Source organism: Cherax quadricarinatus, chromosome 51 (genome assembly GCF_038502225.1).
Source record: "Cherax quadricarinatus isolate ZL_2023a chromosome 51, ASM3850222v1, whole genome shotgun sequence".
In the NCBI taxonomy this organism is placed as follows: domain Eukaryota; kingdom Metazoa; phylum Arthropoda; class Malacostraca; order Decapoda; family Parastacidae; genus Cherax; species Cherax quadricarinatus.
The window spans coordinates 7,868,901-7,886,478 of record NC_091342.1 but is presented as its reverse complement, the minus strand read 5'-3'; the positions used below and the strand labels follow the sequence as shown (position 1 = coordinate 7,886,478).

Here is a 17,578-nt window from a genome sequence, read left to right as displayed (position 1 = left end):
ATACTGATTAGCTTGAAGAACTAGAAATTTCCATATGTCCCGTTTGTGTTGACTAATCATGTTAATTAATTCGTGCCTTAATCGGTGCAGTGTAGCTGCTGGTGGTTGTCGCGTTTGAAGATGCCTTCGACATTCTGCTTGATAATTTCTTAAATTGTCTCTAATTTCCCTAGTAGGTTTATATTGTTGGTATATCTTTGTGGAAGCTAATTGGCAAGTTGCATTAGTAGCTTCAATAATTCGATTATGCAGGGACCTGATTGCATCATCAATTGCATTGGAAGGTAGATTATCCAATGACACAATTTCATCCTTACCCAGATATGCCCTGAAGGGGTCAAATCCTAGGGTGTTAAGATTGGGTTTAGGAGGTACAGGTACTCTAAATGGAGAAGTTTGTAGTTGTATTATAACAGGGATATGGTCAGATCCTACATTTCCACCAGGAGATATACGACAGTGAAAAATGTCACAGTCTCTGTTTGTCAGTACTATATCTGGTGTCCCTGGATGAGGTCCAATGTACGATTTAAAGAATGGGCCTTGAAATGACAAGTTTCTAGCTGTCATGATATTAAAGAGTTGTTTTCCTTTTAAGTCACCCAGTGGAACACCAGCTCCACAGTTGAAGAGGGCAGGGTGATGAGCATTAAAATCTCCCGCTAGAATTGTTGGAATATTTCTGCTTAATATCCTATGTAGAGGAATTGACTCTATATATGGTTGTCTCGGGGGAAAATATCCAGTTCCTATCACTAGTTGTCCATGAGACGTTGTCATTTCTATTGCAAGAATGTTATCTTCATCAACATGAATATTTTTAAATGTATAGCCTAATTTAACTAAGATGGCTACACCACTAAAGGGTCCTCTCGATTTCTCCACAGTAACCACGTAATTTAATATGTTGATCAACTCTTGCAGCTGTCTCGTTCAAAAGTATAACATCGGGATTGTAGTTATGTAGTTCAACCTCAAGAAGGTAACTGTTATTAAAGAAATGTTGAACATTAAGTTGGAAAATTGTAATCCCCATTATTTCTTGCACTTCGCTCGTGTACTGCGGTCTGAACGCTTGCAAGTAGTCACGTGTTGTATCCACACTATCCCTGCTGGACTCGTCAAGGGGAGGAGGGAACTTTTGCGTGGGTGCCTGTGTATTAAAAATGCCATCATCTTCACTAGAGGTAGTAATATTAACAGACTCATTAGAATCGTTAGAGTCATCATCAGAAAACTGAGGTATGCTATTCCCAGTTACAGGAAGCAGAGGCTCGTGAGAGTTAATGGGAGACTGTGGAGGCTCTAAGGGAATATTAGGTAGGCAAGGTGAGTTACCTTGGGAAAGTTCCTGTTCAACAGAATCAGCTTCTATAGCGGGAGAGTAGGCACCAATTTCTGGGGCATTGTTTTGTTCAGTTGTTGACTTATCGGGTTGAGGGGAGTTGGCAACCTGGGTTTGCGAGGTGGGCGATCCCTGGGCCAGGGATGACTTAGGCTTATTTTTAGATGTAGAGTATGGTACATACTTCTTGTTATGAGAAGGCTGGGTCATAATAGCCTTGACATTTTCTGGGATAGTGATGGGAGTGATCCCATTAGCCATTAACAGATCATTTAAAACCTGAGAGCAGAGTTGAATGTCACCACCTGCTATGTCTTTGGCCATCATGTACATTAGTTGTGCTCTCGTCATATCCCCGGCTGTGGATACCTGAGACATAGGAGATGAGACTGAACCTTGTTGTTGCGTTTGTGTATGTTGTAAGTGAGGGTTAGATTGGGGCGCTCCAAGAGGGGCAGAATTCCAAACATTGGAACCATTGGTAGAGACCTGAGGAGTCCCACTTGATCCAGGCAGAGCTGGGAAGGAAGTTTGGGACATCGTTGGCGGTGCCTGGGGAGTGGTCTTCTTAGAAGTGGACAGTTTCTTGGCTTCAAGAATTTTCTGCATTTCCTTTTTTCTTTCAGGACAGATAGCAGAAACAGCATGATGTTTTCCATTGCAGAGGACACATTTGGGTGTATTTTTGTTGTTACAATCTCGATACGAATGTTGGCCAGAGCAAATGCTACAAATCTGCCCTTGAGTACTGCATTTGTTGTTGTTATGACCAAAGGCATAACACTTAAAACATTGTGTCACACTGACAAAGCGTTCAAGAGAAATTTGGTCAGGTGTACATCTGGTGCCAAAACATTTGAAGCCATTTTGGCACACAAGTTTGGCCTCCTCAGGTGTCTCAAGTATTAACTTTAAGGTTACCTTGTTGTTGTTAGGATTCGAGAATTTATGTGCTTCTACAGCCCTAAATTCAGAATTCTCTGTATTAATGTCCTCCACAATTTCATTCACTGTGCTGTTTCATGAAACTGTTAATTCTGGCCACAAACACAGTCCACTGAGCTTGATAGCTCTCAGGTGCAACTGGGGTAACACCAGAAGTCTTCAGTTTATCCAGGACATCATGCTTCAGCAGTTGAAGTAACTCTTCTTCCGAAGAGAGGAGAAGTACTGCTCCAGCGTGGGTTTGAAAAACATCCACTGGAGCAACAGTTGAGTTGGAGCAAATACATGTTAGAATTTCTTTCATGGACATTTGATTACCATCAATGCGTAATCTTACACGTATCCTCGCCATGATGTTTAGGAAGGAACATCTGGCAGAGGAGTTTCGTAACAAAAAGGGATCTTTCCTTAATGTTAACCTAACATCCTATTTCAGCTGACTTATGAAGGTCAGCCCCTAAGATAGCCTACCCTCGGGTATTGAGGGGAAAGGGCCCAAGGCAAAGATCGGCCGGATTTTAAAAAACCACACGGGCTACCGGATGGTCAAAATGCCTTGTGTTAACTCGCCAAAGCGAAGTTGCCGAAAAAGAAGAAGATAGGAAAGTCAGAAGGATAGCAATGTATGTAGTGTGTTAAGTGTGTGGGCCAGTGTTGATGTTTGGGTGAGGGGAGGATGGGGATGAGAGGGGTGAACAAGCAAGCAAGTCACCGCCTTACCCTCTTGATGGGATGGGGCTCGAAGTGACTGCAAGCAAGTTTCCTCTCAGCTCTGGTGAAGAATTACTCAGGATAACTCAAGAAAAATCTCGAGCAACAGTGTTCAGAGTTGCTCAGCTGAAGAGCAGGAACGACGACGTCTTCTCTCCACGGTGGCTGGGCTGCTTCTTCATTTGTCTTGTCGTGTGTACTGCGTCAGCCTCGTCGCTCGTTTGTTGATGTCTCTTGGCGGATGGCCTCGAGCCACTCAGTCCTTGGCTTGTGGACGATCCTTGAATCGTCATTGAGTCGTGACGAAAGCCGGTTCCACAGTCAAAATACCACAAGGAATAGGTAGAACTCAGGTATTGGTTTCTTCCAATAAGTGATTGCCTGAAAGTGGTTCCATGGCCATTCTGGAGTCGGTACAGGACGCTACTGTCACTAAAGATCCAGGAAAATAATGTAATGTCTCGCTCTTCATGAAGTAAACATCTGGAGAACTGCTTTGAGAATAAACGAAAAGAAACCACGTACCAGCCTTGAACCATCATCACCTCCGCTATGACAGGTTGTGTCGCTGTTTTTTAAAAACCACTTTGAATAGGTTTACTGATGTTTAAATATAGGTGATTTGACAACGTATTATAAATCCCTACAATGGTTACATTAAGCACATAGTTGTTACTAGCATAAACGGGTCATAAATTTTGAAGATTTAACCTAGGATAACCTGACGAAGTCACTGTACAGGTGACATGTAGAGATGACACATGTACAATAGATAGGCTTTAATATAAAATAGTCTCAGTACCTTTGTAACGGGCGATATTTTAGGTGTCACTAACTTGATCGCTAGCGCACTCAGCTCATATGCTGAGGTCCGGGGATCGAATTTCCGGTGCGGCTGGAAAACATTAGGACGTGTTTCCGTAAGACACCTGCTGTCCCTGTTCGCCCATCAGTAAAATAGGTACCTGGGTGTTAGTCGGCTGGTGTGGGTCGAATCCTGGGACAAAATTGACCTAATTTGTACTAAATGCTCTGCATAACAAGCGGCTTTTTAGCGCTCCCCCGTGATTATAATAATAAAATAACAAGCGGCTTTCTATATAGTAATATGTCATTGATGTCAGCTAGGCTTATATACTTTGTACATGTACTTGTAGAAATAAAGAAATTATTATTTTATTTTATCATTGCAGTGTCTTGCCCTACATTTTAAAACAAACTGTGGTTCGTACTGAAAATGTACATTGCTAAATGTACTTGTATTGCATTTTGTTAAAAAAAAATGAAACCGTAACATTTTGTATAAAATTAATAAAACCTGAAAAATGACTGTTTTAGCTACTGGTTCTGCCTTCATTGTTTTAGGACTCTTGAAATCTAGGACTAGAAGTGTCAGCTGGCGTTGCACTTTACCAGTGAACCGTGTAAAGTCTTTATTATTTTATGTTCTATAATATGGAGTGCTGTATGACCCTTGTGGGTTTAGCACTTAGTTCTAATTCTAATAATTTAATATGGATTAGGCTATATGAAATTTGCCTATGACGAATTTTGTATATAATATAAATGATCGCAAGAGCCTCCTACAATATACTCAGCATTACTTAACATTTTTCCGTCATAAGTAATACCTGGAGGAGCGCAGAGGCCTTCTTGACGAAACTAGGGGTTAAGGCTGTTATGTGGGAGAAACCCAGGGACTGACAGTCCTCCACGGTCACCATGGCTGTTACACTCGCTTGCTCGTCCTCATCCATCCACACTTCTATGACGGCCAGAGAAGCCTTCATAAGGTCGTTCAGAGATAACTTAGAGGGTTCAAACCGTCCCCAACGAGTGATCACGACCCTGGAGCCTGAAGTTTCATAACCCGGCAGTGGTAGGATTACGCTGTGGGGAGCAAGAGGGCCGCATGCTAGCATAACCTCAAGTGTTAACGGATAGCCCCAAGTAAGATTGTCTTTTTTTTTACTTTCTTTGCTAAACATCAACAGACAGTGTTCAATGAAATGTTCAACTGCAACCACAAATAAGTAAGTACAAGATGCTATAGCCCATAATGAGCTTTTCATTATCAGTAGTCAGTCTAACCAAAACCATTGCACCCTACACCACAGCACCATAATGGCCCACACTAGAGTACCCACTCCACACAATTCTGTTCTACGCTACGCATCATAAACAGCGGTCAGTACGACACAGCACCATAGGCCCAGTTTATCCACAGCCCTGATCAACACCACACAGTCCCATAGCACCACATAGTTCTGATCCACACCACACAGCAAAATAGGTGCCTCCAAACCACAGTACCATACCTCCGGTTAACACCACAGTTCTGGCTAACACCATGTAGTATAACCATGTTGCTATAGTTGTATTGCAACGCCATAACAAACAGATTCTAAAGGTAATAGATGAACATCATGGTATTCGTGCTAAACGCCAAAATCGGAGGATATGTTGACTGTTGTAGGAATAGATCAGTTGCAGGTTTGCCACTTCACCCTATAACAAAGGGGCAACATAAAGAGATTCTTAATATACACTTACAATCGTTAATAATTATATTATTATTATTACGTCAGAATATTAAAACATCTATACTGTTAGTGGTGCTGTTACCCAGTGATATATACACTGCATATACAGTACATTGGGGAGTTTTTATTCACTATCTTATTTATTTAAATATATTTTGTGATTTTAATGGCCCCCTTGCAAACAGCTGGTGTTGAACCTAATATACTAACTGCTCTGCTACACCTCACTGTCTGCATCAGTGGAAAAGGGCATTGTTCCTGGTATTGTATGTACTTATTTGATTCCATATTCAAATTGCTGAAGATTGATCTTATATCTGCCAATTTTTAACAGCCGAAGATATTCCGTATATATGAGCCTCTGATGTTAGGTTCGGCATAATGTTTATCCCTAGGTACTTTTTTTTATCTAACACTAGCAATGTTTAGCATCGTGCAAACATCAACACGAGGAAATTTATCTCCGGGTAAGTTGTTTGCCTCTGTATATCATGAACATTTACAACGTCATTTGCCACTTTTTTTCCATCCCCACGTCTTGACTCTGACTCTGCCTTTTTTTTATTTTTTTATTTGTTGCTGTAGTCTATGGAGTATCCTGAGGATTATTCGGCTGTTTGTTCAGTTTGTAAATAAGTTGTTTATTACACTGTCAGTGAGGCGTGATTTCCCTTCCTCGATCGCAAGTGGTATACAGTTCTTGTGCAGGGTATGCATGCCAGGGATGCTGACCTAGTTTTAGTGTTTCGTATTTAGGCGTTTTTTTTTTTAAATATATAATAATAATAATAATAATAATAAGGGTTCTTGTTTCCCGGTTTTCTATTTGCCCTGTCTCCTGGAGTTTACCTGGAGAGAGTTCCGGGGGTCAACGCCCCCGCGGCCCGGTCTGTGACCAGGCCTCCTGGTGGATCAGAACCTGATCAACCAGGCTGTTACTGCTGGATGCACGCAAACCAACATACGAGCCACAGCCCGGCTGGTCAGGAACCGACTTTAGGTGCTTGTCCAGTGCCAGCTTGAAGACTGCCAGGGGTCTGTTGGTAATCCCCCTTATGTATGCTGGGAGGCAGTTGAACAGTCTCGGGCCCCTGACACTTATTGTATGGTCTCTTAACGTGCTAGTGACACCCCTGCTTTTCATTGGGGGGATGTTGCATCGTCTGCCAAGTCTTTTGCTTTCGTAGTGAGTGATTTTCGTGTGCAAGTTCGGTACTAGTCCCTCTAGGATTTTCCAGGTGTATATAATCATGTATCTCTCCCGCCTGCGTTCCAGGGAATACAGGTTTAGGAACCTCAAGCGCTCCCAGTAATTGAGGTGTTTTATCTCCGTTATGCATGCCGTGAAGGTTCTCTGTACATTTTCTAGGTCAGCAATTTCACCTGCCTTGAAAGGTGCTGTTAGTGTGCAGCAATATTCCAGCCTAGATAGAACAAGTGACCTGAAGAGTGTCATCATGGGCTTGTCCTCCCTAGTTTTGAAGGTTCTCATTAACCATCCTGTCATTTTTCTAGCAGATGCGATTGATACAATGTTATGGTCCTTGAAGGTAAGATCCTCCGACATGATCACTCCCAGGTCTTTTATAAAACGGATTATTTGGTATTCTGGTAGCGGGGAGTAAATGATAACTTCTTCGGAGGCTTCTTACTTTATTGTTAGATCATGGTGGGTACACAGGCTTTTGTGTTTGTGCCCATGGCCCGGGCAGGGTCATCCCACGAGAGAGAGCTGGGAGTACTTGTGTCTTCCTGCTAGGCTGCTGTGTGAGTGAGAGCGAGGCATGGGCAGACAGGCTGGCGTGCCTACCGAGAGGCCTGGCTACAGAGGGCAACACTTGAGTGGCGCAAAATATGAACTAAGCTGGCAGACAGCATGGGCTGTCTGTGCAGACAGTACAGGCTGTCTACATACGCTCAGCCACCTACCGCGCGTCGTCCCACAGTTACTAAAAACAACAGACATAGCCCCACTCCACAAAGGGGGCAGTAAAGCAACAGCAAAGAACTACAGACCAATAGCACTAACATCCCATATCATAAAAATCTTTGAAAGGGTCCTAAGAAGCAAGATCACCACCCATCTAGAAACCCATCAGTTACACAACCCAGGGCAACATGGGTTTAGAACAGGTCGCTCCTGTCTGTCTCAACTATTGGATCACTACGACAAGGTCCTAAATGCACTAGAACACAAAAAGAATGCAGATGTAATATATACAGACTTTGCAAAAGCCTTCGACAAGTGTGACCATGGCGTAATAGCGCACAAAATGCGTGCTAAAGGAATAACAGGAAAAGTCGGTCGATGGATCTATAATTTCCTCACTAACAGAACACAGAGAGTAGTCGTCAACAGAGTAAAGTCCGAGGCAGCTACGGTGAAAAGCTCTGTTCCACAAGGCACAGTACTCGCTCTCATCTTGTTCCTCATCCTCATATCCGACATAGACAAGGATGTCAGCCACAGCACCGTGTCTTCCTTTGCAGATGACACCCGAATCTGCATGACAGTGTCTTCCATTGCAGACACTGCAAGGCTCCAGGCGGACATCAACCAAATCTTTCAGTGGGCTGCAGAAAGCAATATGAAGTTCAACGATGAGAAATTTCAATTACTCAGATATGGTAAACATGAGGAAATTAAATCTTCATCAGAGTACAAAACAAATTCTGGCCACAAAATAGAGCGAAACACCAACGTCAAAGACCTGGGAGTGATCATGTCTGAGGATCTCACCTTCAAGGACCATAACATTGTATCAATCTCATCTGCTAGAAAGATGACAGGATGGATAATGAGAACCTTCAAAACTAGGGAGGCCAAGCCCATGATGACACTCTTCAGGTCACTTGTTCTATCTAGGCTGGAATATTGCTGCACACTAACAGCACCTTTCAAGGCAGGTGAAATTGCCGACCTAGAAAATGTACAGAGAACTTTCATGGCGCGCATAACGGAGATAAAACACCTCAATTACTGGGAGCGCTTGAGGTTCCTAAACCTGTATTCCCTGGAACGCAGGAGGGAAAGATACATGATTATATACACCTGGAAAATCCTAGAGGGACTAGTACCGAACTTGCACACGAAAATCACTCACTACGAAAGCAAAAGACTTGGCAGACGATGCACCATCCCCCCAATGAAAAGCAGGGGTGTCACTAGCACGTTAAGAGACCATACAATAAGTGTCAGGGGCCCGAGACTGTTCAACTGCCTCCCAGCACACATAAGGGGATTACCAACAGACCCCTGGCAGTCTTCAAGCTGGCACTGGACAAGCACCTAAAGTCAGTTCCTGATCAGCCGGGCTGTGGCTCGTACATTGGTTTGCGTGCAGCCAGCAGCAACAGCCTGGTTGATCAGGCTCTGATCCACCAGGAGGCCTGGTCACAGACCGGGCCGCGGGGGCGTTGACCCCCGGAACTCTCTCCAGGTAAACTCCAGGACAATACTGGTGGTAAAAGGAGCTCGGTCTCTCGTAGGAACAGGGCACAGAACACAAAATAAAAAAAAACATATATATACATATGAACATGGAAAAAAAACTTCCTACAGGGAGGGAAGAAAAAAACATGTGGGGTGTGCTGAACATCATGGCCATAGGCAGTGAGTGTCGATGGGCATCACTGCACGCCTTCCTGCATCTGGACAGATACTGCAACACAGGAGACATCGCTGCGGCTGAGCTGTGACGTAACAGGTTACGGTCTCCTCTGGAATGGTGAAGCAGACATCGTAGGAGTCGCTGCAGGTTTTCACTCAACCTGGGGCATGACATGCTGGTGCCCTCGAGTGAGGCGTCGACAAAACTCGGCAACTGGGCAGGACTTCTGGCAAGCGACTCAGGAGGACACTTCTCGACTGGTACTGTCGCTGGGCTGTCACTGCCGGCGAGCGTGGAGCAAGTTGTGGAGCGAGTCGTGGCAGAGACGACTGGGCGAAACATCTGGGAGTCGTAACATCATACACCAGACTGCAGTGAAAGAGCTAGCAGTCAAAGTGACATCTTCTTTGTGCAGGCTGCTCACTGAAGCTTGTGACACAAGGCTGACACAGCGCCTGCCGACAGGGCTGACTGCGGCTTGACGAGTATCATTCTCTCGGCAGTTGGAGTTATAGCAGAGGTTAGTCTAAGTGTCCCCAGACTTGTTTCTCTACATATAACTGCACTCTGACGGTCTGGAGGTGAAGTGAACAAATCTCGATGGGAATTGTAGCAGGTACGATTCTGCAGAACATCATGAGCGTTGAGCATAAAAGCTTTCTGTACAAGAGGGCTCGGTCACTCGGGGCTGTCTTGACATCAGCTGTCATACGCACTGGTCACATCGGGTGACTTAGCACAGTGGTGCTACTCAGGTCTGGCTCAGACCTCACTGGACACACGGAAACTTTGAACACACCCGCGGTACATGCGGTACAACATGGCTTAAACTAACAAATGATGCTTTTCTGTGCATAAAACCGACACTAAGACATATACTAAAATGTGAGAACACTGAGAGGAATTAACACACGACATATGTCTTCTCTTAGTCTTCTCGACAATATTTTAATAATTACTGAACACTCGATGGTGACATCATGTGATGTCAGGCGTGATGTCGTGAGGTGACGTCAGCAGCACTGTGACGTCAGCAGACATCTCGAGGTGACGTCAGGCAGACATCGTGAGGTGACGTCAGCAGACATCGTGACGTCATGAAGTCGGCCAGCATCGTGGGTGACGTCGATGTGATGCGGACAGCAGACCACAGCATGAGGCCTGGGACATCTGGTAACTCCCTTGGCTGGTAGATCCACGTGACATCGCCCACACCCACGTGGCATCAGGATCCACGTGGTGTCGTGATCTACGTGGCATGCTGATCCACATAGCTTTGAGTGGCCTCGGGCACTCGGATACACAGCTCTGGCAATGAATTCACACGAAAAACAGCAGAAAACACAGCAGAGGGAGTGAGCAGTGGTGAGTGTATGGTAGACGGGTGAGCGTGAGTAGGGCGAGCATGGGCAAGGTGAGGAACAGCCACTTCCTCCCCTTCTCTCCCACCCACAAACACGTGGAGAAGCTCACACTGGACGCAGAAATCACCACGAAACTCACCTCTGGCTTGCTGAAACAGCTGTGCTGAGCTGAACAACAACAGCAACATACAAGTGACGCTGAACACGTGACTTGAGAAACAGCGTGGGACGCTGTAGCGTGGGGTCACTTACAATTCTCCGAGAATTTCGGCAAATTTCGGCTGGATCCTGCTTGTACCTGTGTCTGGATGCTCAAACGTGCAGACACGACATCAGGATAACTTGTTGAGAGACGGATGCTTCTTGCATGGGATGATGAAGTGAAGATGACTTCATACCTCTCCTTCCTCTCTCTGGGCAAACAACTGCTGTGAACACCGCTGCTACCATTTATAACGGGCTTATTTTGGTAGGCTGGTAGCGGGGTGTGAAAGATAAACTTCTTCGGAGGCTTCTCGCTTTATTGAAAAGTGTCGTGGTGGTTAAACAGGCTTGTGTGTTTGAGCCCATGGCCCGGGCAGGGCCATCCCACGAGAGAGAGAGCTAGTTGGCCTTGTGTCTTGCTGCTGAACAGCGGTTTAGTGCCGATGAAGGTAGCATAGGTAGCAATGATACGGCCGTGGACTAGTTTGGCTTTAATTGGATAGGAGTGAGTACACAACGGGCAGTGTGAGGGAGTGACCGCAAGCCAGTCCGTGGAGGGGGAGCACTTGTGTCTATCAAGTCGGTCGGCCTAGGAGAGAGCTACTAGTACTTGTGTCTTCCTGCTAGGCCGCTGTGAGAGTGAGAGCGGGGCATGGGCAGACAGGCTGGCGTGCCTACCGAGAGGCCTGGCTACAGAGGGCAACACTTAAGTGGCACGAAATATGAACTAAGCTGACACACAGCATGGGCTGTCTGTGCAGACATTACAGGCTGTCTACACTTGGACGTTGGTGTTTCGCTCTATTTTGTGGCCAGAATTTGTTTTGTACTCTGATGAAGATTTAATTTCCTCGTGTTTACCATATCTGAGTAATTGAAATTTCTCATCGTTGAACTTCATATTGTTTTCTGCAGCCCACTGAAAAATTTGGTTGATGTCCACCTGGAGCCTTGCAGTGTCTGCAATGGAAGACACTGTCATGCAGATTCGGGCGTCATCTGCAAAGGAAGACACAGTGCTGTGGCTGACATCCTTGTCTATGTCGGATATGAGGATAAGGAACAAGATGGGAGCGAGTACCGTGCCTTGTGGAACAGAGCTTTTCACTGTAGCTGCCTCGGACTTTACTCTGTTGACGACTACTCTCTGTGTTCTGTTAGTGAGGAAATTATAGATCCATCGACCGACTTTTCCTGTTATTCCTTTAGCATGCATTTTGTGCACTATTACGCCATGGTCACACTTGTTGAAGGCTTTTGCAAAGTCTGTATATATTACATCTGCATTCTGTTTGTCTTTTAGTGCATCTAGGACCTTGTCATAGTGATCCAATAGTTGAGACAGACAGGAGCGACCTGTTCTAAACCCATGTTGCCCTGGGTTGTGTAGCTGATGGGTTTCTAGATGGGTGGTAATCTTGCTTCTTAGGATCCTTTCAAAGATTTTCATATGGGATGTTAGTGCTATTGGTCTGTAGTTCTTTGCTGTTGCTTTACTGCCCCCTTTGTGGAGTGGGGCTATGTCTGTTGATTTTAGTAACTGTGGGACGACCCCCGTGTCCATGCTCCCTCTCCATAGGATGGAAAAGGCTCGTGATAGGGGCTTCTTGCAGTTCTTGATGAACACGGAGTTCCATGAATCTGGCCCTGGGGCAGAGTGCATGGGCATGTCATTTATCGCCTGTTCGAAGTCATTTGGCGTCAGGATAACATCGGATAGGCTTGTGTTAACCAAATTCTGTGGCTCTCTCATAAAAAAATTCATTTTGATCTTTGACTCAGTCTGGTTAGCGGCTTGCTAAAAACTGAGTCATATTGGGACTTGAGTAGCTCACTCATTTCCTTGCTGTCATCTGTGTAGGACCCATCTTGTTTAAGTAGGGGCCCAATACTGGACGTTGTTCTTGACTTTGATTTGGCATAGGAGAAGAAATACTTTGGGTTTCTTTCGATTTCATTTATGGCTTTTAGTTCTTCCCGCGATTCTTGACTCCTATAAGATTCCTTTAGCTTAAGTTCGATGCTTGCTATTTCTCTGACCAGTGTCTCCCTACGCATTTCAGATATATTGACCTCTTTTAGCCGCTCTGTTATTCTTTTCCGTCGCCTGTAAAGGGAGCGCCTGTCTCTTTCTATTTTACATCTACTTCTCCTTTTTCTTAGAGGAATAAGCCTTGTGCATACATCGAGTGCCACCAAGTTAATCTGCTCTAGGAATAAGTTGGGGTCTGTGTTGCTTAGTATATCTTCCCAGCTTGTATCGGTTAGGACTTGGTCACTTATTTAAAACATACTGGTCGGTGATTTGGGCTAACACATGAAGGATCTACTTGAAATTATCTACCCGAGTAATATGTGATTTGATAGATACAAAAGTATAACTTGCGTGTTGAAGAACTGGTGATTGCTGGCAGCTCCTACAATGACGAACGGTGGAGCCTCAACCCTTGTTTATCAATCGCTGTATCTAGCTTTTCTAGTTTTTTTTCGTCTCCACCACAATAAATGCTATATTATCACTATAGTTGACTGGTGGAAATTTTGGAGGAAGGACGCTTTTTCTGTAGTAATAATTGCTTCTCGTTGTGTATATTGCGACCGCTGGTAACTACAGGTTATATGAGATTCATAGTATACGTCTGGTATTTCAAGAAAAAAGAAACTAATGAAAGTCACTCCACTCCACTAAGTACCATTATAATACTGGTTAGTTGCTACTACAACACTGTATTCTGCTATTCACTGGTATCACTAGATTATATGCGAGTACACTAGCAGGCCAGGAAGATTATTAAAACAGCTCACCACAGCACGCAGCCGCAGCAAGCAGCAACAAGGCTGCTCCTATATCTTGCCGTCCCCTGGGCCTATCCGAACTCCAGTGATGGCCAAATTTGCAAGTACTGCTGCAACAACATGCAAGGAACCTATAGTGACATAAAAACTGACGGTGACGACAACGAAATGGACTAAATATGACAAAAGAGGGATCGGCATTCAAGTACCAGACCTGCTGCCAGACGTGAACCAGACATGAGACGTTTTCCACTACAATGAAATAACTGACCTCCATATCAACTGCACCAGTGTTTAACGGGAAGGCAACATGGCAGAAAACCTGATCAACTAAATCTCCAAGGAAATGACAGGTCTGTAGGACTTTTTTCTTCAGTGCCAAACGAGGGAAAGAATTGAGCATTTAAACATGGCTGACCGGCATCCAAACAGCCGCTACTGCCAGACGTACAACTAGCGAAGTGAAATTCATCTGTTGACAGTAGCATCATATTTGTACCACCATCATATCACCTGTACCAGTGCTAACGAGAGGGAAACACAGGAGACATCGTCAAATCAACAGTACAAAACTCCAAGGTTATAGGTCGGATATCCCTCAGTGCCAGTCGTGAGAAAGAAGTGAATAGTTAAGCAGTCAAGGTTAATGTTTTAGTAGCTGACCTATATTCAGCTGACCAGTGTACAGTGAGAGAATCAGAGCAGAAAACGCCAAATATATCTATAAACTCAAGGAAAGTCAGGTTGTAGGTGGCGTTACTCCCCTCAGTGTTTTAAAAATGGCTGAGTCAGCAGAACAGGTCAGGAGACAACAACACCACTGCAAGGTATGGCAACACCGCATACCCAAACAAAAACAGTGGCACACAGCTCTTATTGTAGCGCTCTTAAGTGGTGATATCCAAATTAATCCAGGACCTCAAACTATTGTGCAGAGGCAAAACAGACAGATAAATGACGGCGATAATGACGGTCTAGTAGCTAGGAATGATAACCTTAACTCCATATGTAATGCATACATAGGTTAATGTGAGACAATACAGCCATTATTATCTCAAACACTACCAAACAGGTGCATACACTGTACTAAAGTACGCATGAAAAACAGAAAAGGCACCTTATGTAAAATGTGTAAGGGGTGGGTGCATGATGGATGTATGTACAATTATAACAACGGTGCCAGAATTCATTTTGTGTGTAACAAATGCACTTTGGCACAGTTACCCTTTAGCAGTGATGACATTGATTTACCTAAATTTAATACAAATGACCCATTGCCATATATTGATGATTATGATTGTTTTATGAAAACAGGCCTTCACTTTATTCATGTCAATGCAAGATCACTTCTTCCTAAATTGGCAGAGATTAGGATTCTAGCTAACAAAATTAGGGCGGCAGTTATAACCATCTCTGAATCTTGGTTGGATGATACGGTGACTGACGACGAGGTCAAAATAGATGGTTACAATATAAAATGCTTAGATAGGAACAGAAAGGGTGGTGGAGTATGTGCCTACATTAGAAATGACTTAGCTTACAACCCAAGACCTGATTTAAATAACAATAAACTGGAGATTCTATGGTTTGAAGTGCTGCTTCCTAAGACCAAACCCATCTTAGTAGGAACTAGTTACCGCCCTCCTACCCAGGACCAGTTCTTAGAAGACTTTTCCAGAGTCTTGTCCGGAGTTGAAAACAATTGCGAGACAATAATACTGGGTGACTTCAATATCTGTTTTCAGCAGCAAAATAACGGGCTATGCAAAAGGTATAAGCAAATTCTAGGATTAAATAGTTACACTCAACTAATTAATACTCCAACCCGGATCACACAGTTCTCAGCCACCCTAATTGACCACATACTTTGTAACCGCTCTGAGAACGTTAGTCAGTCAGGCGTCATTACCACAGGTCTTAGTGATCATTTCATCATTTACTGCACCAGGAAAATCACTAGGGATAGGATAGGCCTACACAGGACAATAAAAATGAGGTCAACTAGAAACTACAGTAAAGAAAGACTGGTAAATAGGCTACACAATTGTGACTGGACAGAGATAACAAGTTGCACGGACGTAAACGATGCCTGGGAAAAATTCAAAACAATGTTCACTACCATCCTTGATAATATTGCACCAGTTAAAGAGGTTAGGATTAAATGAAGAACTGAACCCTGGATGAATACTGAGATATTAGATAATATGAAATTCAGAGACCAGCTGCTAAAAAGATTTAAAGCAAACAGACAGGATATTGCAGCACTAAATGAATTCCAAAGGGTGAGGAACAGAGTACAGAGACTTATAAAAGGAGCAAAGGCAAAGCACTACTGCTCAAAAATTGAAGAGTATAAGCATAACCCCAGAAAGCTCTGGCAACAACTAAAACATTTGGGGTATAGCCATAAGCCAGTAGATAGGTCTAACATAGTACTCACTATCGATAATGAGGTATGCCATGAAACATCTAAGGTGGCAAATTGCTTTAATTCATACTACACATCTGTTGCATCAACACTAGTAAGTAAACTACCAGCTGCATCAAATACCTTTAACACAGACTCTGATAAGTTTCAAACATACTATACCAATAAAGGGGTAACCCCAAACAGTTGTCAACTAGTAAGTGTATCTCATGACTTTATTCAAAAAGAACTAAGCAGGTTAAACCCAACTAAGAGCACAGGCCCTGATAACATCCCATCTAAGTTCCTAAAAGATGGTGCTTCTGAACTGTCAATCCCTATTGCTCACATAATAAATCTATCAATCACCACTAATACCGTACCGGAGGGGTTCAAGGAGGCCAGAGTTACTCCTATCTTCAAGAAAAATAGTAGGTCTGATGTAAGCAACTATAGGCCTGTTAGTATACTCAGTATAATATCTAAAATTCTAGAGAGGGCAGTGTATTCTCAAGTAGTTAAGTACCTTAATGACAACAACATTCTCCATAGCTATCAATCGGGCTTTAGAAGATCCTACTCAACCGACACCTCCCTTATTAATCTGATGGATTACCTGAGAACTGAAATGTCAAAGGGGAACCTCATAGGTATGGTAACCTTAGACCTGCAAAAGGCCTTCGATACTGTCAACCACAATAGTATATTATGTAATAAACTTCAAGCTATCGGTATAGGTTCTGTAGACTGGTTTAAGTCCTACCTTAGCAACAGGAGACAAATAGTCAAAATCAACAAAACAGAATCAGAACCCCTGCCGATAACATGTGGAGTTCCCCAAGGTAGTATTCTGGGTCCCTTATTATTCTTATGTTATGTCAATGATATGCCTATCAGTGTCAAGTGCAAACTCCTACTGTATGCAGATGACAGTGCTCTGTTAGTGTCAGGTAAAGACCCACAAGATATTGCTAATGTTTTAACACTGGAACTGGAGTCCTGCAGCAAATGGTTAGTAGACAACAAACTATCATTACACATAGGGAAAGCTGAAGCCATTCTCTTTGGCACGAAACATAAACTGAGAAGGGTAAATAACTTTAATGTTCAATGTAATGGGGAGCCCATCACTTTGGTTTCATCAGTAAAATATTTGGGAATCCCCTTTGACCCATGCATGTCAGGAGAATTGATAGGGAACAGTGTAGTAAAGAAAGCGAATGCCAGACTGAAGTTCCTGTATAGACAAGCACAGTGTCTACCTACTGAGGCTTGCAGGACCCTATGTCTAGCCCTTATACAATGCCATATGGATTACGCTTGCTCTTCTTGGTACTCTGCCTTGACAAGAAAACTGAAAGATAGACTGCAAATCACCCAGAACAAAATCGTAAGATTCATCCTGGGGCTGGGACCAAGAGAACATGTAGGCCAGGATGAATTACAGCAGTTGGATATGCTGAATGTTGAAGACAGAGTAAAACAACTGAAGCTAAATCATGTTTATAAAATTGCTCACAAACAATGTCCAGAATATCTTGCTGTCAATTTTGTCAAGGTTGGGAACCAAAGCAATCATAGTACTAGGGGGAGAGAGCACAACTTTGTAGTACCCACAGTCATTGGCCAGGCTTCAAACACCTTTTATTGTA

General features: G+C 43.7%; 1 protein-coding gene across 7 annotated transcripts in view; it reads right to left on the bottom strand.

The window, feature by feature from the left end:
- LOC128694706 (retinol-binding protein pinta) overlaps positions 1–17,578 on the bottom strand; it is an 82,704-nt gene that overhangs the window by 23,327 nt on the left and 41,799 nt on the right. The window contains exon 4 of one of the 7 annotated variants that reach the window (XM_070095787.1): positions 4,633–4,891. The exons of the other annotated variants lie outside the window; for them this stretch is intronic. Coding sequence (XP_069951888.1) covers positions 4,633–4,891 — 259 coding nt within the window. The remainder of the gene's footprint in view (positions 1–4,632; positions 4,892–17,578) is intronic. 7 annotated transcript variants of the gene reach the window in all.